General features: G+C 41.2%; 1 protein-coding gene across 1 annotated transcript in view; it reads left to right on the forward strand.

The window, feature by feature from the left end:
* PTPRS (protein tyrosine phosphatase receptor type S) overlaps nucleotides 1-26951 on the forward strand; it is a 366190-nt gene that overhangs the window by 158099 nt on the left and 181140 nt on the right. Inside the window, exons 8-11 of the mRNA XM_083179390.1 lie at nucleotides 705-974; nucleotides 4535-5116; nucleotides 16469-16602; nucleotides 25064-25208. Coding sequence (XP_083035516.1) covers nucleotides 705-974; nucleotides 4535-5116; nucleotides 16469-16602; nucleotides 25064-25208 — 1131 coding nt within the window. The remainder of the gene's footprint in view (nucleotides 1-704; nucleotides 975-4534; nucleotides 5117-16468; nucleotides 16603-25063; nucleotides 25209-26951) is intronic.

Below are 26951 nucleotides of genomic sequence, written 5' to 3' on the forward strand. Positions count from 1 at the left end.
TTTCCTTCCCTTTTTGTCTTCTTTCCCGTTTTTTTGTTTTAGTTATATTTTATTATAAATTTTATACCTCTTTTGCATGATGTTTGTGTTTCTGAGAGCTGCATTTATCGATGAAACCGTGTCAGATTCTAAAGAGGCTTTGTTAGGGTTTTTACACCCCAAAACCACAAAAATTTCATTAGAATTTCTCATCTCTACTGCCGATATGTGGTGCACCAAAACAGCAATTACTCTTTTTGTAGATGTTACTGAGTTTTAGCTTTTCGGGTGATTTAGCGTTGTTGAAGTATGAGAAGCATCCATAATAGACATGCTTTGTTTGGAGACCAGTTGACTCAAGGCATTTTATTTTAAAGTTAAAATACACTTTGAAGAGGTATTGTTTGTAAATAGTGTGGGGATTGTAAACTACCAAGTATGGATTAGCATTCAACTTAGATTGTCATACCCCATATCTGTTAATAAAGATGAGAAATTGCTAATAAATTTTTGTGTATTATCTGTGCTGTGATGGGTGTACTCCTGATATATGGAACCCTTTTGCTATGAATTATGGCTTCATGTTTATATATTCACACTTTTTGTTTGTGAAGTAAGTTTTTTTATTTTAAAGTCTTTAGTATAACAAAAAAATTATTAGCAATGTTACAGTGTACCTATTTAAGCACTCGTTCCTTCTGTATTCTTGTTAATTTTACCTACAGTTCGTCGTGTTGCTCCACGTTTCTCCATTCTGCCTGTGAGCCATGAGATTATGCCGGGAGGTAATGTAAATATAACTTGTGTTGCGGTTGGTTCACCCATGCCATATGTGAAGTGGATGATGGGTACTGAAGACCTAACCCCGGAAGATGACATGCCAGTGGGACGTAACGTTCTGGAACTTACAAATGTTAAGGAGTCTGCTAATTACACCTGTGTTGCTATGTCAAGTCTTGGGGTTATTGAGTCTGTAGCCCAAATCACAGTGAAATGTGAGTATACGTTTGAGATATGATGGGGAGTTACTGTAGATATGAATTTATGTGGAAACACTTGGGATCTATGTACTGTGCTGTCTTCGAGAGATAAAGCGAACATAGTTAAAGTACCAGCCTATTAGCTCCTAACTGTCATGTCACATGCTGTGTTTTTACTTTTCTCGCTCCAAGGCTTAGTACAGTGGTAGCCAACCCTAGCCCTCGAGAGCTACTAACAGTTCACATTTTCCAGACAACCTAGCTGCTGCACAGCTGCACTCATTAATCACTGACACATTTTAAAAGATACACAGATGGCGCTAATTAGCTCACTTGTGATTCTGTGAGGAGACCTGCAAAACATGCACTGTTGGTAGCTCTCGAGGACTAGGGTTGGCTACCCCAGGCTTAGTACATAGACTCCTTTATTCTCGAGGTACTTTTAGTTTTTAAACAAGGCTCTATGACACTAATGGCCCAAAATGAAATAGGTGCGATTAAATTTCACCCGCAAATATATTAACAGTCCCTGCACGGTTCGGCTGCCTGAGCTTGCCCAAACGTGCTCGCTGCTGCATATGGCTCCAAGCAATTTTGTGAAAATTTGGGCTTAATTCAATCTCACTAGAGCTATGAGTATGGGTACCGCTGCCATCCTTGATACACAGCAGAAACAACACATCATATACTATGCACCCAATTGGATTAAGCCAAATGATCCCTATAATATACAGAATGTCTAAGGTTGAATGTTTTTGTTTATTTTGAGAGGTAATTACCCTTTATGCAACTTGCAGGGGAATTCTGATTTTGATTCTGATCTTGCGATGAGTTCTTAGAATGACAGATGCTGTTCTTAATCAAAAAACCATCCAGTGAGTGGTACACTGCATTCATCAGTTGTGATACAAGTTTTGTGTTTTCTACTGGTATGGTGTTCACATAGTTCAAGGAATTATTAATACATGCTAAAGAACCACTACAATTAAATACAGGTTTGCTTTCATTAAGAGTCTGCACTCAGGGTTGGAGTAGCCCACAGGGTGTACAGGCTACACAGATCTATGGTGTCTTTTCTACAGTGCATCACTGTTATTAATCTGATGGGGATATGATACCAGTCATGCAGGATAGCCTATACAGAGAACCCCTTTGCAATAAAGTATGCCTTTTATATAGACTGGACAGGTTAAATGGGAGTTGTGCTATCACTGGACAAGTAAATCAACAGAAACTCAAAGAAGAAAGGAAATTTGCTTTTGTGGTGTACCTTAAAATATAAAAAAAACTTTTATTAATGTAACTTTGAAACTGCAAAATATTAAAAATCAAGTGAGTGTGAAAAGAAATAGAAAAAGAATAGTGCGTGATAAAAAACCAATACACTGTACAAAATGTCATGAATAAATTAAAGCTTTAACCCTTTGGCGTCTTATTCTTAATAGACTTGATTATGTCTGTACTAACCTGATGGGGTTAGCGTTATAACTATCTAATGTTAAGGATAACGTCCGTCGTCTAGCCAGTATTTCATGGATCCATCAGAAAGTTTCTATTGCACAGTCTGTAATAATGTGACCGAAATGTATTTATCCATCAAAAAAGTGCATTCAGAAGTGATACTTTTTGAGCAACAGTGTTGCGGCCGGTGTCCCTGCAGTGATAATGATACTGATCAATTGGTTAGTATAATTATCATGTAATTGCAGTTTACATATAATAAATCAATTTGAATGTCAATTTACGCAGTTTTAATATAGACTGTGTTATTAAATTTGACATATTCTTAAGTGTTGATGATTTATAAGCATAATATTTCCTTGCCGGGTGTCCGGTTGGCCCTGCCAACAAAGCGTGCACCAACTTATTTAGCCAAATAAGAGGCCAAAGGTTAAACTTTTATTCATTTATTCATGAAAATTTGGGGGTTATTGATAGCCCCCTAACAGTGATTTTATATGACACAGTATTCCTTTTCTATTTATTTTCACACTACCTTGATTTTAATATTTTGCAGTCTTAAACTTACAGTAATAAAAGTTATATTTTAATATTTCGAGGTGCACCACAAAAGCGACATTTCTTGTTTTAGTTTCTTTGAGTTGGCCTTACCAACTCTGAAGACTTACCACATTACCAAACATGGGCCATTAAGAATGCATTTTCCAAGTGGGTCCTCCATTCCCCTGTCTGCACTGTGAATATAAATAGAATTTGAATTGACCAAAATATTAGAACAAGACATACGTACATACTGTAGATATTTGAATGTGATGAATACCTCTTTTAAGTACAACCATTGTGTATGTAATACTGAATCTACACAACTGAGCAGTGGCGTAACTAGATACATGTGGGCCCCATAGCAAAAGCTTGTAAGGGCCCCTTATTTATCACCTTATGCTGAAAAATATATACAGCACATGTAACTTTGACAGGCAAAATGGGCCCCTCTCAGCTCTGGGCCCCATAGCAGCTGCACCCCCTGCACCAATGGTAGTTACGCCCTTGCAACTGAGTGAAAATATAACTGTCATTTTGATACTCACATCAGTGCAGTTTAGATAAGCCACATTCATTAGTATGGCGAAGAGGCATGCTGACTTTTGCTGGAGGGCTTAAAAATGGACATTCACAGCCTGTTTATTGATATGCTCATTGATCATTTCTATTTAGATTGGATTATTAGGTGTTAGATTTACTTTAGAGCATCATGGCCCTCATTCTGGTTGGCTCGCAAAGCAGCATTAGTTAGCTGCTTTACAAGCCGTGTAGCTCTGCCCACTGTGCAGCCGAACGCCTGCCCCGCTTCTCGCTATTTTTTTCCAGCGCTGCAAATGGATGTTTTGCATAAACATCCATTCGCTGCCTTGCGTGGGTGCCGAAAATCATTAGATGGTCGACGACCATTAATTGATTTTTTTTAAGCACTTGCTAATCTAAATCACTTTCTGGTGCCTTAGCTTAGCGGTGCCCTGCTCCGTGAACAGGGGGGGCAGCTGACATCCGATGATATCAGCTATCCATCCACAGAAGGCAGGTAGCCACACCCGTTCGCATGGGTTTTCATGGGCGCACCTGCTGCATGCGCCTTGGAGACTATGAAAGTCTCTGAGGGTGCTTGCAGTGAAGACCTGCAATTATGCGCATGTGCAGGCCATCACCATCAGTCCCCATTGGGAATTCACATAAATAAGGGCCCATGTGTGTCTAAATATAGAGACAGTACTTCTTTATCTACATCAGGACAGGCCAACCTGTGGCTCTCCAGATGTTGTGACACTACAAATCCCAGCATGCCTTGCCACAGTTTTAACACTCCCTAATAGCAAAACTGTGGCAAGGCATGATGGGATTTGTAGTTTGACAACATCTGGAGAGCCACAGGTTGGCCAGGCCTGATCTACATCAATATGACCATGTGTGTGGCTAGATCTAGGTTGCATTGTCCAGTAAAGAAATCTCAAGTTTTTTTTTGTTGCTAAATACAAATACTAAATTCTAGTAGAAAACCATTTTGATTCCTGTGCCTTTTTGTTTCACTTATTATAATGTATTTTTGTTTCCTAACTTAGCCCTTCCTAAGGCACCAGGGGCCCCAGTTGTAACAGAAACCACTGCCACAAGCATTACAATTACTTGGGATTCAGGAAATCCTGATCCTGTATCTTACTATATAATAGAGTACAAGTTTAAAACACAGGATGGACCATATCAAATTAAAGAGGACATCACTACAACAAGATACAGCATTGGAGGCCTGAGTCCCAACTCGGAGTATGAGATCTGGGTGTCAGCAGTAAACTCTATTGGCCAAGGACCACCCAGTGAACCTGTTGTAACACGCACTGGAGAGCAAGCTCCTGCCAGTGCACCTCGAAATGTACAAGCCCGAATGCTTGCCGCTACTACTATGATAATTCAGTGGGAAGAGCCTGTGGAACCCAATGGTCAAATAAGGGGTTACCGAATTTACTATACTATGGACCCTGAGAAGCAAGTTAGCAACTGGGATAAATCTAGTGTGGATGATAGCCTCTTGACAACTATAGGAGGCTTATTGGAACACGAAACCTACACTGTCAGAGTCTTGGCTTTTACTTCAGTGGGTGATGGCCCGCTCTCTGATCCTATACAAGTGAAAACACAGCAAGGAGGTGAGTCCATTTTTTTTTCTTCCATAACATGTTGTGGATGTGTTATTCTCTTTCGTGACCACACCAGTATGTCTAAATAAGTTTTATATACAGTAGTTTTATATATTTTGTTTCCCAATAACTTCTTGTAGTGTTACTGTATTTTATTTTTATTGTATAAATACCATATTCAAAGAATTATTATTATTATTATTATTAATTTACCATTTTTAAGGCCAGATGCACCAAGCTTTAAAATTGATAAAATGGAGAGTGATAAACAGCCAACCAATCAGCTCCTGCCCTACATTTTTCAAGCATAGTCTGTAAAATGGCTGGTAGGAGCTGATTGACTTTATTACTCTCCTTTTTATCACTTTTGAAGCTTAGTGCATCTGACCCCTAATGTGGAAAGGGGAAAACATGCAAACACCTCAAATATACAGCAATTTGATGAAAATTTTGACAAAAGCAACCAAAATGTACAACATGAAATGCTTCTACTGAGCCTCATCCCTGTCTACTGACAGCCACCCTGCCTTGTGGGCCAATAGAAAAATAGTTTTGAAGGAATAGATTGTCAGAATATACAGTGCATCACAGCTTGCTGTGTATTGGTCTGAATAGCGGCAGATCATTGAGCGACCCAAATATTAAATAGTGTATACATATTTCAAAATAGCTTTTACAAAAGACCAATGTGTATGTTATAGTGAATATCCACAATGAGTTAATATAGAATTGTAGCATTGACCATACCTCCCAACAGTCTCGATAACCGTGGGAACATTCCGGTTTTCGGGGACGTTCCCGCGTCCCTCCCACGGCCAGCAGTGCCCCACGGCGGGGGGGGGGGGGGGCACTGTTGGGAGTCCCCCCTGACAGCTGGTGAGCAGCGGTGAATAAACAGTGTCTATTCCCACAGGCAGGGGGGCTGGGGGCATGGCTAGAGGCTCACAGAGTGGCTCTGTGAAAACAGAGCCCAATAGCCACGCCCCCTAATTTTTGAGCACGCTCCAGCAGTGTCCCTCTTCAAGATGCCGCAGAGTTGGGAGGTATGCTTTGACACTCATATCAGGGCTAGTTTAGACAATTCACATTCAGCACTGAGGTAAAGAGGCATGCTGAATTCTGCAGGAGGTCTTGAAATATCACATGCGCAGTCTGCATTTATGGTTTTGCTCAGCAAGAATTAATTGCAATTTAGAGTGTATTATTATTATGTATTAAATTAATTTTGGAGCATCATGTGTGTAAATATAGGGACAGTTAGCCTCTATTTGCAGCAATTAAATTGTTTGTAGTTGATGCATTTACTGTATATAGATATAGATAGAAAGGTTGTAAAAACAATTTGATCATAAATGAATAGATTAAGGTAAGTTATAATGACATAATCAAATACTGATTGTGTCAATAAGACATGTACATAAAATATAAGTATCTATTTCTATGTTAATTTGGTCTCTCTAATACCCCTCTCACACTGCAGCTCTTAACCGGTATATTGCCGATTTTGTAGCCTTTTAAAACGGTTAGAGCTGCAGTGTGAAAGCGCCAGTCTGCATTTACCGGTTACAAATAACCGGTATTTGCAAATGTTTTTCATGCAGTGTTAATGGCTTTAAACCGGTGTATAGGACTCAGGCAGTAGCTGCGAGAGCATATTGCATATGTAATGAGCCGCTCATTACATATATCTGCACATGTAATGAGCACAGTGCGTATATAATGAGCCACTAATTACATATGCACATATCTAATGAGTGGCATTAATATGCACTGCGCTCATTACATATGTGCATATGTAATAAGTGGCTCATTACATATGCACTACGCTCTCATAGCTACTGTCTGTCCTGTTTTTACACTGCAAACCTGCTTGAGACCCGGTATTTATGTGCGGTGTGAAAGGGGTTTAAAAGGGTAATATACCGTTTTAAATACCGTTTCAAAATACCGGGTCTCAAACGTTTAGGCAATGTGAAAGCAGCATATTAATAGCAATATAATAAAATACAACAGCAATCTGATTATGAAAGGTATGTACATACTGATTAAAAAAAAGTGTCTATGGGATGTGACCACGGTGGACATGGAGTAGCTGCTCTATATTGGTGAGGAGCTGGGGATGATGCGGGCTGCAAGACACGCTGCCATTCTGCACGCGGCTCTTCATTTACTCCATTGCTGTTGGAAGTGTCTTCAGCAATGGAGTGAGACACCGCCATTATACACACTCACACATGAGGTACTGCTGGGGCTTGTAGTGCCGTCACTTGGTGTAGGGGGCTCCGGAGTACCTGTCCTTGGTGAAATCCTGTACTCTGCTGATGGGACCCAGGGAGCCAGTGGAAAGTGTATATAATGTGACCAGGTACAGTGAGACTCACATAGGCACCATCCTATATGTATAAACTGGATTGCTGGACAGTTCTGTCACCCCTAACTATACTGCTGGGAGAGATTTTGTATCATACTATTGATCAGGGGCTATGTTGCTGTAGGTCTGTGTGGAGGGGGCTATGGCCTCCTTGGAGTGCTCTGTGCATGGGCAATACACTGACTTCCTGTAGCCTCCTCCTGTCTCCTGGGACTGTATGAGGCTCATAATTACTTTAGCATTATTTGACTCAGGATTACTGGATGCACTGAATCATTACATATTGTAGTATGCTTGCTTGCTCCAATTATATGCAATCTGTTTTCCCCGAATCACCTTGTTATACATTTATATAGTATCCTCCTTGTGATGCTGAAGTCTCACCAGGCCTCGGCAGCAGCCCATTTGGAGAAGTTTTCTTGGTCACCCAATCCTAACCATACCTTGACTGAACAGGACCCCAATACCCAGCCTTTCTCTTCCCCAGAAAGCCCTCCTGATAAAGATTCTCCTGATTCTATGCTGCAAAAGGTTTTAGAGGCGGTGACGACGAGTGGGACTAGGCTTGTGGATCAAATTGGGAAGGTGCAGTCTGACCTGTGAATTATTCATCATGATCTCCAAAAAGTAAGGGAGAGGGTTGGGGAGGTGGAAGCCCATACCTCCACATTGGAGGATCGTCTATCCCCTTTTGTCTGCTAAAGCAGGGGCAAACGCAGGATTTTCAGAAGGGGGTTTCCAGAGGGGCGGAGCAAAGCACGGAGATGGACACTTAGGTGACCCAGTATATGCTTTGATGTCCCGCGGGTGGTAGGAGGTATTATATCAACCGCTCAGCATGTAGGGCCTGGATCAGAAATTTCCACTAATTATCCTTTACTGCACAGATGGTGGGAGATGAGGTGGGAGAAGGGGGCATTGGGCTGAATGAAGGGGCCCTGATACATAACTTCCGGGGTGGGAGAAGATGTTTAATACGCAGAGGAAGGGTGTATAGTGGAGTGGGCTTATTAATCATAATTTTCTGGTGGGAGGACAACTTGCTTGACTGCAGATATCTCCAGTTCCCGGAAATAAATTTCTTAGATTTTAATGTAATTAAAAACTAGAGAATCCCACCTACCAAATGGTATTGGGGACTAGGGGATCAGACTTCAGGAGGCAGAGCAATCTTCCAACGAGTATATAAAACTACATACCAGGTGTGTGGAGCTGGAGCAGTAACCTGCTGCTGGAAGGCTGATATCTCTGGTTCTGGGAACAGTAGAGACAAGCTTCTAGTGTACTTCAAAGGGGGAGAGTCCCAGCTTTTCGAATATACCCTCAGATAAACTCTAAGTCAGAAAGAACCTGAAGTATCTGACTGGGAAGAGCAATTAAAAGGCTTGGATGGGGACCACTTCTTTGAAGTCAGATATCTCCGGTTCCCAAGGTCCGATTTTAAAAATTATTGTACTCATGGAAAGAGGGGACCCTCAGCTTTCAGACTCATGGGGGGGGTTCTGGGTACTCAGAAACCCCCCCTGCGTGCGCAACTGTAAGGTATCTACAATGGACACCACTCTTACAGCTGTCCAGGATAAATTGCTGGATATGCAGGGCCGCCTGAGACAGAACAATATGTGTTTGGTTGGAGGAGGGCTCTGACCCCAAAAAGTTTCAGAAAAAATGGCTTTTGAATACATTTGAAGTGGATTCCGTTTCCACTTTATTTGCATTGGAAAGAGCGAATTGTGTTCCCTTCTGACCCCTGGCGTACCTTACACACATTTAATGCTAAGACTCTCAACTATCGGGACAGAGGCTATCCTCAGGCTGGCGCATACTAATGATGGTGAAAGCAAGTTTTTCAACACTCATAGGGAGGCGGCTGTGTGGCCGGATACACACAGGCAGGCCCTGGCAGACAATTCTGATGAATAATCTTATTCCCTCTGTTGAAATTTATGTTGATGTTTTGACCCATTTTCTTCTTGTCTGTACTTTGACATTGCTAATATGAGATTGCATCATGCCGACTTTCTCATGTGTTACTGGACAGTTGAGCATGCTCAGCTACTTAAAAAGCCACAGGAGTATCCACAACCCATATACTATAAAAAACTCATATTACAGTATGCTTGCTGGGCAGAGAGATCGGTCTTTTGTCCTGTTGTCATTGTATTTATTTGTTGCCCCAGGGCGTGCTAGACTGAAGTTAGTCTGTTTGTTCGGAAGTTTGTTTTAAAGTATTGAATATGCCTCAGTTTTGGATGGTGTACAGGGTGGGAAGGGTTATTGTCTTTTTTTTTCTTCTTATTTTCTGTTTTGCTGTATAATTGTGGAAAGTGTAATTTGCATTGTTGGTTCTCTTCGGATATGCTGGTGCTCAATTGTCAGATTGCTTATCTGTCCCAAAACCGGTAATATTTTATCCTGGAATTTAAGGGACCTCAATGATTACATCAAAAGAGCTTGTGTGGTCTAATCAGAAGTTCAGATATTGTTTTTTTAATGGAGTATCACTTGGTTGGGGGCTAAAATTTTATCTATGAAGAACCCTGGTTCGGTTGGGCTTACCTTTTTCACGCATACTTCTTTGTCTAGGGAAGTACCTGTGTTGGTACACAAAACTGTTCAATTTATTGTTGGCCGGGTACAAATTGAGCCATGGGGAAGATATGTATTTTTACAATGTAAAATTCTACTCTATGCCCTTATTGCTGCTAAATACAGTATCTATATATTCCACCACCATACTCTAATGATATTCCTATAAAAGTGGCTGTATTTCTTGCCATTTTTCCTTACACCCCTGCTCTGTGCCTTGGGGACTTTAATAATTTCATAAACCCCGAACTTGACAGATTTAATAGGTCATTGTGTGGTTTGAGACATAGGACCTTATTCTGATTGATACGCTCCCATGAAAATTCACACAGCACAATGTTTTTTTTTCTGCGCATGTGCATATCCTGTGTGTGAGCGGCAACAGTGAATAGCCTGGCAGGAGGTGTGGGGCGGAGGCGGATCAACAAACCCATGGGAACACCCAGCGTTTCTTGGGCGTTCCCATGAAAATGCTGGGCATTCTCAGGGTAATGCCTCGATGACATGAGTACCGGGGGTGGGCAGTTGACATAAACAGATGTCAGCTGCCTGCTCTATCCTTATACAGGACACATGCGAAGCTAAGACACCTGAGAGTGTCTTAGTTTTGCATGTATGCTTCACATCATTGGATGGTCGATGACCATCAATTGATGTGGGTCTCACCCCTAGGCTGCGAATGGATGTTTGTTCAAACATCCATTCCCAGCCGTGTGGACAAATTTGCCGTGCGAAGGGGGGGCAGGCAGGAATGCAAGAGGCAGACGGGTTTAAAAAGACACGAACTGCACCTCGCTGCGCATCAACCAGAATAACCTCCATAGTGTGGGTCAATTCTCTGCATTAATGTTAGGCATGGGTTCGATAGATGTGTGGAGACTAAAAAATCCCAAAAGCAAACAATATTCGTGTTTCTCCCCTGCCGACTCAGGATTTTTTAGGATAGACATGGCCTTAAGGTAGCTTGATTCTGTAACATATGAAACTATGGGTATAGCGGACCACTGCCCTCTGGCATTACAACTTGATGTGGGTGGTAAAAGAGGCCAAACCTTCTGGAAGCTGAACCCATTCTGGCTTACACTTATGGGTTCGGGTTCTGAATTGGAGTCTTTATGGCATGAATTCTTAGCGAATTAGCTAATACGGGCACAGCCACTGACACTGTACTTTGAGATTCATTTAAATCATTTATACGAGGCACCCTTATTCATCAGGTGGCTGCACATAAATCTGACTACAAACAACAAGAAACAAATCTTGAGGCTTCTTGCAGATCCCTGGAAATCCAGTACTCAGATGATGGCCTTGATGAACCTAAAATAGCTTGGTTGGAAGCACAAATAGTACGTACAAATTGTACAAAGTGAAAAAGCTGTATATAGAATGTTGTTTTCTAGTCATTCACAACATGCTAGGTGATAGGCCGGGCAGCTACTTAGCTAGGCTTGCAAATGCTGAAAAGGCTACAAATTCCGTGGTATAGTTAATGAGCTCTAATAATGTAAGACGTACCCTGATACCTTATTATAGCTGAGGAATTTCTCATTTACTACGCTTCTAAGCTCTTACGTGATATCTCCGAAATACAGTACTTATCTGATATATCTTTGCCAATATAAAAAAATAGAGGCCAGAAATTATCTTGACTCTTCCCTTTCAGCCAATGAGATTGAAACAGCTATTAATTCCTTTCCAGGAGTTAAGGCACCGGATTTAGATGGCATACCCCTATTATATAAGAAACACATGGAATGTTAGGTCCCTAAACTGTTTACACTATTTATTGCACTGTTTGATAGTGGTTCTCTCCCGCAGTCCATGATGGAGGCTCTAATTATTGTATTGTTCCAACAAGATAAGGACCCTAAACGGGTTGAGTCCTGTAGGCCGATATCCCTGTTACCCACCAATATAAAGATTTTAGCAAAAGTGCTTGCATTTGGTCTGAACTCAGTAATGTCCAACTAATAAATGATGATCAAACTGGCTTTATGCCAGGCAATTCTACGGCAATACATTTAAAATGACCACCATTGTAGTCTCCTTAGATTCCTCCAAGATGTTTGATTTGGAGGAGTGGCTATTCATAATGGGATACTATGGGACGATTTGGTATTGGGCCTAACTATGGGCCTTATTCAGATCTGAGCTCAGTACAAATTTGTTTGGAAAATGGGCAAAACCATGTGCACTGCAGGAGGACCAAATGTAACTTGTGCAAAGAGAGTTACATTTGGGCAATCTAAATTGCAGTGTAAAAATAATGCAGCCAGTATTTACCCTGCACAGAAACAATCTAGTATAACCAGCACAGAGTTTAGGGCAGGCTAGATAGTATAGGGAGCAATATCCTATCAGATTAGCTTTAATGGACAATTTATTTACAGTTTCTTATATAGCGCAGCATATTCCGTTGCGCTTTACAATTGGAGACAACAGTGATTAAACAAACTGGGTAGATACAAACCGACATGGAGGTAGGAGGGCCCTGCTCGCAAGCTTACAATCTATAGGGCTAACAGGAGGGATACATAAGGATAGAATTCCATGGCATGGCAGTCCCCAGATTACTAGATGGTACTGGTGGGGTGCAAATAGATATCAATGCTACTGGAGGTTGTGTGCGGGTCCTGAATATGATAAGCTTGCCTGAAGCGGTGAGTTTTCATGGAACACTTGAAATTTTGGAGGCTAGAGGAGAGTCTTAGTGTGCGCGAAAGGGCATTCCATAAGGTGGGTGCTGCCCAACAAAAATCCTGCAAGTGTAAGTGGGAGTGAGTAATGCGTGTGGATGAGAGATGCAGATCTTGTGCAGAGCGGTGAGGTCGGGTGGGGATATATTTTGATATAAGTGACGAGACATAAGTCGGTGTAGTCAGAGTGATGGCTTTATATGTAAGTAGAAGTATTTTATATTGAATGCCGCAATATACAGGCAACCAATGGAGGGACTGGCAGAGTGGATCAGCAGACGACGAACGCCTCTTAGCTGCATTCAAAATGGATTGTAGTGGTGAGAGTCTTTTCTTAGGAAGACCAGTAAGGAGGCCATTGCAATAATAAATGCATGGTATAATGAGTGCATGGATTACAGTTTTTGCAGTGTCTTCTGTAAGGTACCGACGAATTTTGGATATGTTTTTTAGATGCATGTAACACGATTTAGAGACAGATTGAATGTGAGGAATGAACGACAGTTCAGAGTCGAGGATGACCCCTAGGCAGCGAGCTTGTGGAGTAGGATTAATTTTTGTGTTCTCAACAGTGATAGAGATATCAGGTTGGTAATTACTCTTGGCTGGTGGGAATAGAATTAATTCAGTTTTGGAAATGTTGAGTTTGAAGTGGCGAGATGAAATCTAAGATGAAATGGCAAAAAGACATTCAGAGACTCGGAGCAATACTGGTGGTGACAATTCTGGGGAGGATAGATAGATTTGAGTATCATCAGCATACAGGTGATACTGAAATCCAAAAGAGGACCTAAGACTGAACCTTGTGGTACTCCAACGGACAGAGGTAGTGAGGAGGAGGTAGAATCAGAGAAGCGAACACTGAAAGAGCAATTAGACAGGTAGGAAGAGAACCAAGAAAGGGCTGTGTTCTGAAGACCTAGGGATTGTAGTGTTTGTATGAGAAGAGAGTGGTCGACAGTGTCAAAGGCAGCTGAGAGATCTAGAAGAATAAGAAGTGAGAAATGACCTTTAGATTTAGCAGTGGCCAGATCATTGACTACTTTAGTCAGTGCTGTCTCAGTGGAGTGTTGAGAGTGAAAGCCTGACTGAAGTGGGTCCAATAGGTTGTATGAGTTAAGAAAGAGTGTGAGGCGAGTGTAGGCAAGTCTCTAAAGTAGCTTGGAGAGGCATGGAAGCTAAGAGATAGGAAGGTAGTTAAAGAGACAGTTTGGATCAGAATGTTTTTTTAGGATGGGAGTAATAAGTACATGCTTGAACAGAGAAGGAAAGATACCAGTAGAGAAGGAGAGATGTTACAGGACAAGCCCCCTAAATGAGGAAAGTCAGAGTAGGTTAGCAGCCTGACACACAAGGCTAATTGCCTAATTATGTGACAGGTGAAATTGCACACAGAACACATAGAAGAGACATGTTGCATTTACAAAGACCTGCTAGAGGCAGCTCGTAACATACAGTGAAGAGGCGACTGTGGGCTGCTGGCTTTCTAGGCAAAGAAAAAGACATATCTGAGACTGGTCAATAAAAGCAAAAGATTATTATGGGCAAAAGGAACACAAAAATTGGACAGAGGAAGATCGGAAAAAAGTGTTATGGACTGACTTATCCAAGTTTGAGGTGTTTGGATCACACATTTGTGAGCTGCAGAATAAGTGAAAAGAATGTGTTAGAGTGCCTGACGCCGTCTGTTAAATATGGTGGAGGTGATGTGATGGTCCGTACCCTGTGGACAGCACTTGGTTGGAGCCAATTTCCTCCTTCAACATGACAATGACCCAAAGCACACCTGCAAATTATGCAAGTACTATGTAGGAAAGAAGTAGGCATCTAGTATTCTCTCTGTAATAGATCTCAGCCCCGTTGAGCTGTTGTGAGAGCAGCTTGACCGTTTGGTATGCAAGAAGTGCTCATCAAGTCAATCCAATTTGTGGGGGTTGCTTCAGGAGGTGTGGGGTTAAATTTCTTCAGATTACCTCAACAAATTAACCGTTAGAATGCCAAAGGTCAGCAATGCTGTAATTGCTGCAAAATGAGCCTTCTTTGAAGAAAACAAAGTTTGAAGGACAAAATCATTATTTCAATAAAAATCATTATTTCTAACCTTGCCAATGTCTTCACTATATGTTTGATTCATTTTGCAACTAATTTTGATTAATTTAAGTTAGTTTTTATGTAAAACACCAAAGTTTCTGGGTGACCCCAAACGTATGAATGTTAGTGTGTGTGTGTGTGTGTGTGTGTGTGTATGTATGTGTATATCTATCTATCTGTCTGTCTATCTATCTATATACTGTATATGTGTGTGTATGTATGTGTATATATATATATATATATATATATATATATATATATATATATATATATATATATATATATATATATATATATATATATATATATATATATATATATATATATATATATATATATATATATATAGAGAGAGAAGAAGAATGGTAAAAATTGTAGTACCATATCTCCCAACTGTCCCAATTTATCCCAATTTTCATGGGACAGTCTAATTTTTTTGGAACTATCCGGCTTTCACACCTGTAGGTAGCAGTTTTACGCATTGGGGCAGATAGGAGACCCCCTGTCACTCACTTGCGCCCAGCATCTATTCAAAGCAGACAGAGGGACTGGGCTTGCCAGCAGCTCACAGATTGCTGGGCGTGCCCCCATAGTGGCTGTGAAACCACACCCTCTTTGACATGGCCGTACACCCTTTTTGCCACGTGCAAGGGTCCCGATTCCATAATTCTAAAAGTTTAGAGCGATGTAACAACTTGCCCCTTATATTGTTTAGCAACTTACCCCTAGTGACAACCGATACCTAAAATGGCTATAGTTCAATATCCATGCTTCAATTCACAATTTTTCAATTCACAATTATAACAATAATAAAAAATACACTAATGGTCTGTGATTCTAACAAAGTGAATGATAAACTCATACTTTTAACAGTCTAACTTTTAACAGTCTAGTAACTATAGCACCGCAGCCCCCGCGGTCGCACGGGGGGGGGGGGTGCTGTGCATATGGGGGCGCCGGGGGGGCTGCGGTGCTATAGTAATCCCCCCGCCCCCCATCCCCCACTGGCTTACCTGTTCTCTGAAACTCTGCGGTATGGGGGCGGCCATTTTATCGTGGTCCGTCTGCATAGAATTAATTGAAGCCAGGAGTGGAGCCGGGATGCGCGGACAGGTAAGCATGCGGCAATGGGGGGAGGAGGCACGGGCGGCCGGGCGGGGGGGCACGGGCAGATGGACGGACAGGCGGGGAGAGGGGGGGCGCCCCCCCATTAATGGCGGGGGCGCCCCAAACAAAGCTACGCCACTGATATGACATCTTTACGCATCCGCGTTATCGCTGTTTCGCTGAGCACTGGCGGTTACATATTCAAATGTGTTCCCAGTTACCACTGCGAGACATGAGTGTGATTCATTGTAACAATTTGCCTCTGTAACATCTAACTCCACCTTCCCCTACATATACTTGCAAACATTTCATTAGTAATTGCTAAAAATGTGTATATATTTATTAATGCATTTATTTATGCATTTTATAGTGGCTTGTTATATTATATGCAATGTATTTTATAACTAATGTCATTAGTGCAAAAATACAACCACATTGTGATATTTAGGCAAAAGTGGAAAGTGTTTTTTGTTTTCTGATTGATTGCTAAATTTGGCATATCTACAGTTCCAGGTCAGCCAATGAATTTCAGAGCAGAAGCCAAGTCTGAAACAACCATTAGTCTCACCTGGAGCCCTCCACGTCAGGATAGTGTTGTGAAGTATGAGGTTTGCTACAAAGAAGGAGAGAAAGGGAATGAGGTAAGAATAAAGTTCTGCAATGCTGTACATAGAAGCAAATCTTTATTTTAAGGGCATACAGTATGTATTAATATGGTGGGTTGTCAAATGTGAATGGTAAACTGAGACATTCAAAGCATAATCCCCAATAAGTGCCAGCCACCGGGGCTAATTAGAGAGCCCCCTGTAAATCCATTAAAACGTTAATTTATCATACTGAAGCGAAGTGATATATTTATAGTCATAGTTTGGAGTATTTTTATTCTTCAAAATTCAAGATTGGTAGTTTTTAATAAATCATTTAAATAGTTGATGAATTTTTTGTATTTACAGTATGCTGCGGTACTGGCACTTTTTATTTTGTTTAGATATATGTTTTTTATTACTGTATTTATATAAGTTTTAAATTATTAGATTTTAAGGAAATACGTTTAGGGGAGGAGAGCAATAATGTAGGAAATATGTGTGCAGATAGAAAGCGTATGATTACCATCACAGCTTTGCAGCCGATGTCATCTCCAAGCGCCGCCCCCGTTCGGTGCGGGTCAGCACCGCAGTGTAAATGGTGCAAATCCCGGATCCAACCTGGCTTGGAACCTTGTTCCAAATACCGGTTTGGATCCGGGATTTTGGTGTAAAAAGGGGTGAAAGAGACAGTGAGGGGGCGAGAGGGGCTAAGATATAGAGAGAGGGAGGTGAGAGAGGGAGCGGAGAAGAGAAAAGGAAGGGGAGAAGGAAGCGAAAGAGAGGGAAAAATGAGAGGGAAAAGGAAGGAAGAGAGGGGGAGAGAGGTGTGGGATGGATAAAGAAAATGGGGAGGGAGGGAGGGAGAGAGAGGGGAGGAAGAGGTGGACAGGGTGAAGAGGAAGTGAGAATGAGGGAGAGGGGGAAAGACACAAAGAAAGAGATAGGGAGGAGACAGAAATGGAGGGAGAGCTGGACAGGGGGAACTGACAGATGGGGAGGAAGCAGCAGAGAGTGAAAGAGATAGGAGGGAGAGAGGTAATGTGGGTGTAAGTGTGCTGTGCGCTGCTCATGAGGGAGAGGGAAGAAGATGTTGTTAAGGGCCAAACTCCAAGCAGCTCCTGGTGTGTGTGGGTTACACAGCTGCATCCTAGGCCGCACAAGACCTCCCGGATCTCTGATCCTGGCTCTCTGCTCCCGCAAGAGGCAAACCCACGTCTCCTGCTAAAGACGCACACACCCACGGCTCCCACAGGGGGCACACCTATGGCTCTCAGCTGCCACTGCCATTACCTAAACAACATAGGGGGCACGTGCCTTGGTGCCCCCCCCTGAATCCACCTCTGGTGACGCGTGTGTCCTGACACATTCAAATACCCCCAAAGGCTGAAGCGAGGGTATCCCGATTTGTGGCTTAGCATGGAGCCAGCTGCAATGTGTGAGGTCTCATTGTCTACTGCATGCGGACCGTATTGCTGCTGTTGCTGGCACCTCTGTTTTTATAGCATGTGGTGATAGCCCACACAGTAGGAATATTTGGTACAAGTTCTACTTTTAAAGTGTTTGTTTTAAAAATGATGAATTTTTATTTAACAAACACCACTATGGTACAGTGTACATTACGTGCCTATTCATTACAGCATTGGCTGTGTTGGACAGTGAAGCAGTGTTTTTAGTCTTTGCATTTTTCTGCATTAAATTTTCTGAAGTTTATTAGATTATTAGATATATGTTGTATGTTTCTGTGTGGTTATAGAGAATTGGCGTGTTGAGGAATATTGATGCGTACAAAGATGCTGAATCCTGCACATTAAAGGCCATACTCATAGCATAGGTCTGGTGTAAGTTTCCGTGGTGTGACCAGTGGCGTCCAAATATGCACAAATTATGAATGCAGATACTGCAGACAATGAATGCATCTCCGCAACAAATGTTTAGGTTTCGTGCCAGTCTGATACCAATTTTATTGTTGTCTGCTGCTCTGCCACTATGTTTATCTACCCTGTACTTGTCCTACTGTATATTGTCCCGAACTGTCATGACATCATTAACTGCAGGGACCCTGGACTCGGTTTTTCTATTACCGAACTCCAAATGCTCTTTGCAATAGGTACAGAGATTGAAATGGTGTGCCATATGAAGGTGGCCATTTTGGATGATACAAAACGATCAAAGCATAATAGTTTCCCTATAGTCAGTAGATTGAGACACATTTTTAAAGATGAACAGACTGAGGGGGTCCACAATTTGCAATCACGCATGTGCATAGCAACCCACCCAGGGCGCATGCTTTACCCTTAGTGCAGTGTTTCTACTGTGATTGCGGATTGCATATGCACAAAACACGAAAAAACGCTCTACAGATTGGGTGAGTGCGAGCTGTGCACCCACAGTGCAGTTGCGCTCTGAGCAAGGCACTGCTGGCAGATACTGTACCTAGTTACGGCTATGGGTAAAGCGGGATACGGTCACTAGGTGTACAAGCATTGGGTCAACATGACTGGAAGGTTGACATGGGTTAGGTTGCCAGGGTCATTAGTTTATTTTTTTTCTTGAGTTGACATGTGCCGGCAGGCGGTATTTCATGCCCTACCATCCACTAGGGTGTGGTGGGAGAATAAAATAATGTGCCGAGCGTAGCGAGCCATGCGAGGGAAAGTGGTGCTACGTTTCAGTGTCCATGTCGACTGTGTTGATAATTCGGGACAAAAATTTGAAAAACCACACGTCGACCTTTTGACTGTCGACCTTCCCCTTGTCGACATAACGCTTGTGTCGACCTAATTACCCTGTCGACCTTAATACATGTAGACCTAGTGGTTTCGACCTAATGCTTGTTGACCAACTTGCTTTCTACCCAATGATCCCAACCCGGTAAAGCTATGAAATACACACACACACACACACACTCACTCATTAACACACACAAACAGCCTTTGACATCTTACTGCACATTGTTGAGCTTGAATAAGAATTATTTAATCACCAGTGCCATTCATTATAGTCGAGGTTTCGACCCAATCAAGTAATTTTTTTCGAGACGTCACCAATACATTTATTCATTTGTTAACAGTTTATTAACAGTTATTTATATAGCATACACAAATTCCGCAGGGCTTTACAAATAATATTTGTCCCTGCTCATGTGGAGATTACAATCTATATTCCCTAACACATGTACGCTCACACACATTCAGGAAACCGAAGTACCCAGAGGAAACCCACACAAGCACTGGGAGAATATACAAAATCCACACAGTTAAGGCCATGGTGGGAGTCGAAACCCATGACCTCAGTGCCAATCATTACACTCTCCATGCTGCCCCATCCTTCCAGCTTAAAAAGATAACATTCCGAAGGCAGAGAGATCCAGGCATGGCACTGCAGGTATTGGAAAATAACTTCTTTTATTACCTCAGCATTGTGGGGTAACATATAGCGCCGTAAGGAGTTAAAGACATGCATTACCATCAGCTCACCTTATGAAGGGGATCACAACACCTATCGTACACCACGCTGGAAAACGCTGGAGACGCCAACAGCTGATTTGGCACCAGTGAATGACTTCAGCGAACAAAGCAGCGGGTCAGAGCCATGGCAACCCCTAGCGTTGTCACTAATCTCCTCGGCTGGGGGGACATGCATTAGCAGCATATGGAGCCGCATTTCAATAAAACAGTAAGATCAATAATGCACATAAACAAAATGGCACATAATGAAAAAAAAGCACAATCAGAAAGACATAAAGCACTATATATATATATATATATATATATATCTATATATATATATATATATATAGATATATATATATAGATATATATATATATATCTTCGATATTACCGCGGCACTGGGGACTTCAAATACAAACGAAACAGGAAGCTGGTTCTCCGTTGACGTTTCAGCCTTTAATCATAGGCTTTTCTCAAAACAGCTTTACATCATTTGAGAAAAGCCTATGATTAAAGGCTAAAACGTCAACGGAGAACCAGCTTCCTGTTTCGTTTGTATTTGAAGTCCCCAGTGCCGCGGTCATATCGAAGGTATTATTGGACTCAACCTGGGTCTCTACCGAGGGCACGGGGCCCTAAGGAGTTATTTGTTGGAGCTGAGTGCCGGCACACCGTCTCTGTTTATGTATATATCTATATATATATCCAGGAACTCAGATACTGCATAAACAGCCGAAACAATGTATTCGGATGCTGTAATGGTTAGCATTACTGTCTCACAGCGCTGAGGTCATGGGTTCAATTCCCACCATTACTCTAACTGTGCGGAGTTTGTATATTCTCCCCGTACTTGCGTGGGTTTCCTCCGGGTACTCTGGTTTCCTCCCACAATCCAAAAATATACTGGTAGGTTAATTGGCTCGAAACAAAAGTAACCCTAGAATGTACATTGTTTCCTCCGGGTACTCTGGTTTCCTCCCACAATCCAAAAATATACTGGTAGGTTAATTGGCTCGAAACAAAAGTAACCCTAGAATGTACATTGTAAGCTCCACTGGGGCAGGGACTGATGTGAATGCTCAAATATTCTCTGTAAAGCGCTGCGGAAAACCTGTCTGGTCTGTATGTATGAAGTGAAGTTGGCTAAGATTTTGGTGAGAATTTTGTTCTCAGAATTAAGGAGGGAAATGGGCTGATATGATCCTGGTTTAGAGAGATCTCTGCCTGTTTTTGGGAGGAATTTTATATGGCAGAGTTAAAGTGTGAGGGGAGGGAGTTATTGAATAAGATGGAATTGAAAACTGAGAACTGAGAAACTAGAATCGTGCCAAATGTGTCCGGGAACATACAATAAAAATCACACGATAACCAATCTGGGGCTTTGGCTGGTTTTAGCGTTTAATTGCATTAAGGACTTTGTCAAGGGAGATGGGAGACGTTAGATGGATTATAAATTCTGCCGACGGTTGGGCATATTGAGGTGTGGACCAGAGGCCCTGTGTAAGATCGAGTGGAGAGGGACTTCTTTCAGTTGAACGTTCAGATGGGGGGCGGGGGGGGGGTTGTCTGGGCTGGGTTCAGAATAAGGTGATGTGTAAAATTTGGACATGATCTCAGAGATATGGGCATTAGAAATGTATCATCGAGTCGGAGTGAGGGGTTAATCATCATAGGAGGTGGAACGCAATATGTTTCAGAGCAGTGTACTGGTCTGGTTACCAAATTTATGATATTGATAATCTGAAATAAACTGTAGTTTATCAGTCATGGACTGGGAGTTCTTTTTCTCAGGCAAGATTCATAGCTCATAATGATGCCTCTAAGGACTGACTTGGCTGCCATCCAATAAATGGCAGGGGGGGGGGGGGGTTGTTGCTAATGTCTCTATTATTGGCATAGAATTCTGACCAAGCTGTCTCTAGACATTACAGAAAAGGGGAGGGGGGGGTAAATGGGCAGGGAAGCACCACACTTTGTATTACGAAATCTCTTTTGAATCTCTCAATTTGATATGAATCCATGCAGTCAAAACGATGGGTTGGATCTCTGCATCAATGATATTCGGGAAGAGGCATGTGGACATGATTATAAAGTCAATTCTTGACAGTGTATGATGGGCTGCTGATAAGCATGTATATTCTCGTTGGGTGGGATTGGAGGTCAGGCTAAAGTCACCACCCAGGATCATGGGGGTTGCTGCATGTGAGATCAAGATTTTAACTATATTTTTAAAGAAAATGTTGGAATAAACATTTTGAACATATATAGAGCATATGTTAAAATAAAGAACAGGAGGGGCGCTCCATAGTGTATCACACAAGATTTTAATAAAAAGGTAGTATAAAATACATCCAGATGAGGCAACAGTGTACTCGTAGCATAAGTAAATCTGCTGTGGGCTGGGTACCACAAGTTTCAAACAGAAAATGCCAGGCAACCTCCTACCGCTGATCCGGGGCACTGCTGGAAACCACGATCTCCCGCTGAAGCAAGCAAGCAGCGTGTCGGGACAACCACGCAGGAACAGATGTGGTGGGGGAGCTGGACAAGGTGAGAGATGCTGTCACAAGCCCCGCCCTAACACGTTTCGTAATGCAACTTCATCAGAGGACGTGGCTTGTGACTGACGGCTCTCCAAACTTAACACACTGATCCACCAATCAGGGCACAGATTCGCTGCTACACACCTACTATAGTAAAGCATACAGGTAATGAATACAGGTGTCAAACACACCTGCAACCAGGATTCCAACTGGAGCCTATTATAGATCATTCTTTGTTAAAAGAATTCTTACTAAAAACTGATAAGTTTAATACAGAATATATTTAAACCAGACGCATATCCGGCCGTAGTAAATTAACTTAAATACTGTGTAAAAAATGCAAACACAGTATAGTGCTAAAGAACACACATAGTGCCTCCGTGCACCCAAAAAGTGTAACAGGTGCTGTAATTATACACAGAACCAAATATACATATACATGCATAAATCTCTCAATTTGATATGAATCAATGCATGATAAGTCAAAACGATGGGTTGGATCTCTGCATCCATGATATTCGGGAAGAGGCATGTGGACATGATTATAAAGTCAATTCTTGACAGTGTATGATGGGCTGCTGATAAACCTGTATATTCTCGTTGGGTGGAATTGCAGGTCAGGCTAAAGTCACCACCCAGGATCATGGGGGTGGCTGCATGTGAGATCAAGAGTTTAACTATATTTTTAAAGAAAAGGGTTATTCTAGATTGTCAGGGATACTATAAGCGGCCTTCTGTATCCGCTTGGGTTGAAATTTTTTCTAAGGGGACTGATTTCAATATGACTCTTGCCTTGCTATTTTAAGGGGCCGAAGCAATCACCCTCCAATTATATAACTGCAGTTTTGGAATCTCAGGGGGAATTAGGTGTGTTTCCTGTAAACATAAGACATTGATGGACTGTTTCTGAATGTAAAACATTACTTTGTGATGCTTAGCTGGCGAGTGGAACCACCAACATAAAAGGAGCCGAATGTTTCTGAGGCACGAGGAGACCCATCACTTAGCTAAATCTAAACAGAGAAAAACCGAAGGGAGGGGGAAATCAGTTCTTTGGATCTGAGATGTCAGCCTGAGAGGAAAATTGAGCATCTTTAAGATAGGTTGGGGCATCTTCCGGTGTAGAAAAATCATAGTGAGAGTCGTCGGTGAATGTTTCTTTTCTGCCACTAATTTGGAGCAGATAAGGGAGAAAGATTTCTGAATTCTAGAAAGTTCCACCCAATAATATTGGAACAATCGGATCATGTTCCCTTTCCACAGTAAGTTTTGTATCATACAGCAAAACAAAACCGCTCTGAGGCATGTGTCATTGGGTCTGGGAGGGGGGCCCACTCGGTGTTCTCTCTCTATCACTATGTCTTTGCATTCATCCTTTATACCCAATAATGCAGGCAGGGAGTCTGTGACAAAGGAAGACAGGGCTGGCCCTTTTATAGATTCAGGGAGACCCACTACTCCAGGGGTTCCCAATCTTTTTAGAATCACGGCACCTAAGAGTATCAACATTTTTCCACGGCACCCCTAGGCCCCCAAAAATGTATACAATGAAGTAGATTGTGTTTATATGTGCTTCTTAGGTTAAGTTACCTGTATGTGTTTAAGGGCAGGACTTGCTCATGTTTGCACACATTTTATGATTGGCAGCCCCTAGCACTGGTTTTGTCCATAAATAATTGATCATATATAATTTGAATTGGTCCTGGACCACCAACCTGTGACACCCCTGCAAGTGTACCGAGGCACCCCAGGGAGCCACAGCACACAGTTTGGGAACCACTGCACTACTCTGATGTTTTTCTTGTGCGATTCTCCAAATCATCAAACTTGTTCCAGAGTTGGAAGTTTAATAATGTCACTAAGGACATTGTGCATATCATGGCAGACAGCACATATTTTGTTTTAATTATCGGACACCCTGACAGTGAGGTGCTGCGGCTGTTGGGTGATATCAGCTACTGCTTTAGAAAGCATGGAGGACAAAGTGGCAGTAATAGCATCCACTATATCACTGTAGGTGATGGGGAGTCCGGGCTATGGTTAAACTGTGATACCTGGTGATCAGGCTTCTTGGTTGCAGGGTTGAGCGGGGCTGAGTCTGCCACCAGCGTCATGTTGTTTTCAGCGCACTGCTTGTCTCCTCTCTGCTGCTGCGGGTTTTGGGGCCCCATCTTAACCAGGAACTTGTCCATGCAGGGTGAGGGGGGCACAGGTTAGGCAGGCAGCTGGTTAGGGAGGTTGATGAGCGCTGTAAAAAGTGGGTGTGTGGGTCCTGTAGCGGAGCAGCCTATTTCAGGCTGCTCCGTGCATGTACACGGAAGTGGAAGTTTTAACAAATCTTAAGGTTTTAGGTTATATATTTGTTATATAACGCATTGAATAAATGTAAAAGCAAATCAGATTTCAGTGTTTTTTTTTTGTATAGATACATTTTGTAGTGTACAAAACTTTTTTACCTCCTATTTAAGTAAGTGTTAAGTAAGTTTAAACTAAAAGTAACCCTGTATCTGTTTTTATTGCAGATCAGAAAAACCTTTGATCCTGCAACATCATATTCAGTCGAAGGCTTGAAACCCAACACAGAATATATATTCCGACTTGCTGCCCGTTCTACGCAAGGCCAGGGTGCTTGGACTACAGATGTTAAAGAGCGAACCATGCAGTCTAGTAAGTGTCCTTGTCTTGTCAGTGTCTTAGGAAATGAGGAGACTTTCTGCGTGTAGGATTAGCTTAGATGCTACAGTTCTCTGTATAGTCTAACAGCTAACACCCGTTTAAACACACAACAGACACCTATACACACACACACATTAGCACACTACATTTAAATTAATTGAAAGTTCCATTTAGTTGAGTGTTTTATGGCATATGTCTGGTTTCTTTTTGTTTGTTTGTTTATTTTGATTGAGAAATACTGCATGCGTCAGACATGTAAAACTTTTCTCTAGAATCCTTTCTTCCCTATACATGCATTATCATTAAAGGATATCTAGTTGAGATAAGTCTATGTTAAACACACACCAACACACAAATGTAACTCATTCTGTCATTAATTATGTCAAAGAAGTGTAAAGCAACATGACCATCCAGGAAGTGCCTACTGTATCTCTCTTTCTTGAGCTCCTCTTATATCCCAGCCAAAACCAAGATGTAGGAAAAGGAAAGCTATTGAAAAGCCAGAGTCATAAGATTGCAATTGTGATTTGTCCTCCCACTTACACCCCCTAATTCACTTTCATTTAATGATTCCTATTAAAACAAATAGATACATGTAGTGGCACTCAAGTCTGTGGCCCGGGATAAAATGGTTACACTACCACATATTACTAATTTATAAAGCAGATTTGGGCTATCTCAGTAGTAATCATCTGTCTTTTATTGTCTTTACCCATTTTACCTTTTTATATGATATTTCAGTTTTAATTGAGTGTTCTATAGACACTGGACATTATATAGCTACAAAATTAGCTTTACAGTGTATTGCAGTAACAAGATAGTTGCACTGAAATTCAGATCTATAGAATTATCACTCTATTTAAATACAGTCTTGGCGATTAAATATATAGTTTATTTAACATTTTATCTTTAGCTATGTTCAGAGATGCTTTAAATACAAATATATATGCGTAGAAATGCAAATATCTAAATACACTTTATTACATAAAGATCTAAATATACTGTATTACACTGTAATACATCTATATGTAAAGATAAAATATAGTTGATTTTTAGAGTTAATCTTATTACCTTTTGCAAATAATTTAAACAATGTTATATATATATATATGTGTGTATGTATATATATATATACAGTATATATATATATATATATATATATATATATGTCATTTAATTGCTTGAGAACATATCATTATGCAAAAAATATAAAAACAGCATACTGTAGCTTTCATCACATTCCACAGCCCTATTACCATTGTTGACATTGCAGTTTAAAAACATAACTCTCACATATTCAACTTATAGATGATAGAATAGTTCATATTAAAAGGGTTGCCTTTTTAAAAAAATGATACAAAATTAATATGCAACAACATAAGAAAGATGCATTTAGTATTATAAGGTTGTTGTATATAAATGTCTTTAGGAATATGATAATACTTTGAAAAATACAAATACTAATATTAACAATCTGATTAATTATTTAAACATCCAGTTTACTTAAACATTTGGTTGGGATTATATTTTAAGGGTTTTTGAGCCCCAATATTTAGGTATTGTTACAGAGTGTTTAAAATCCAAACTCTGTTTTTGAAAATTCATACTGGGCATTTTTTGTTGTTGTTGTTTTTGATCAGTTTTTTTTTAAGTTAAATTATACTTGCATTGGACACAGGCAACAGAAATGAAAACCTTTATAGATTGAAATGTAGATTGTGCTATCACGTTGGA

Source organism: Crinia signifera, chromosome 1 (genome assembly GCF_055691185.1).
Source record: "Crinia signifera chromosome 1, ASM5569118v1, whole genome shotgun sequence".
NCBI classification, from domain to species: Eukaryota; Metazoa; Chordata; class Amphibia; order Anura; family Myobatrachidae; genus Crinia; species Crinia signifera.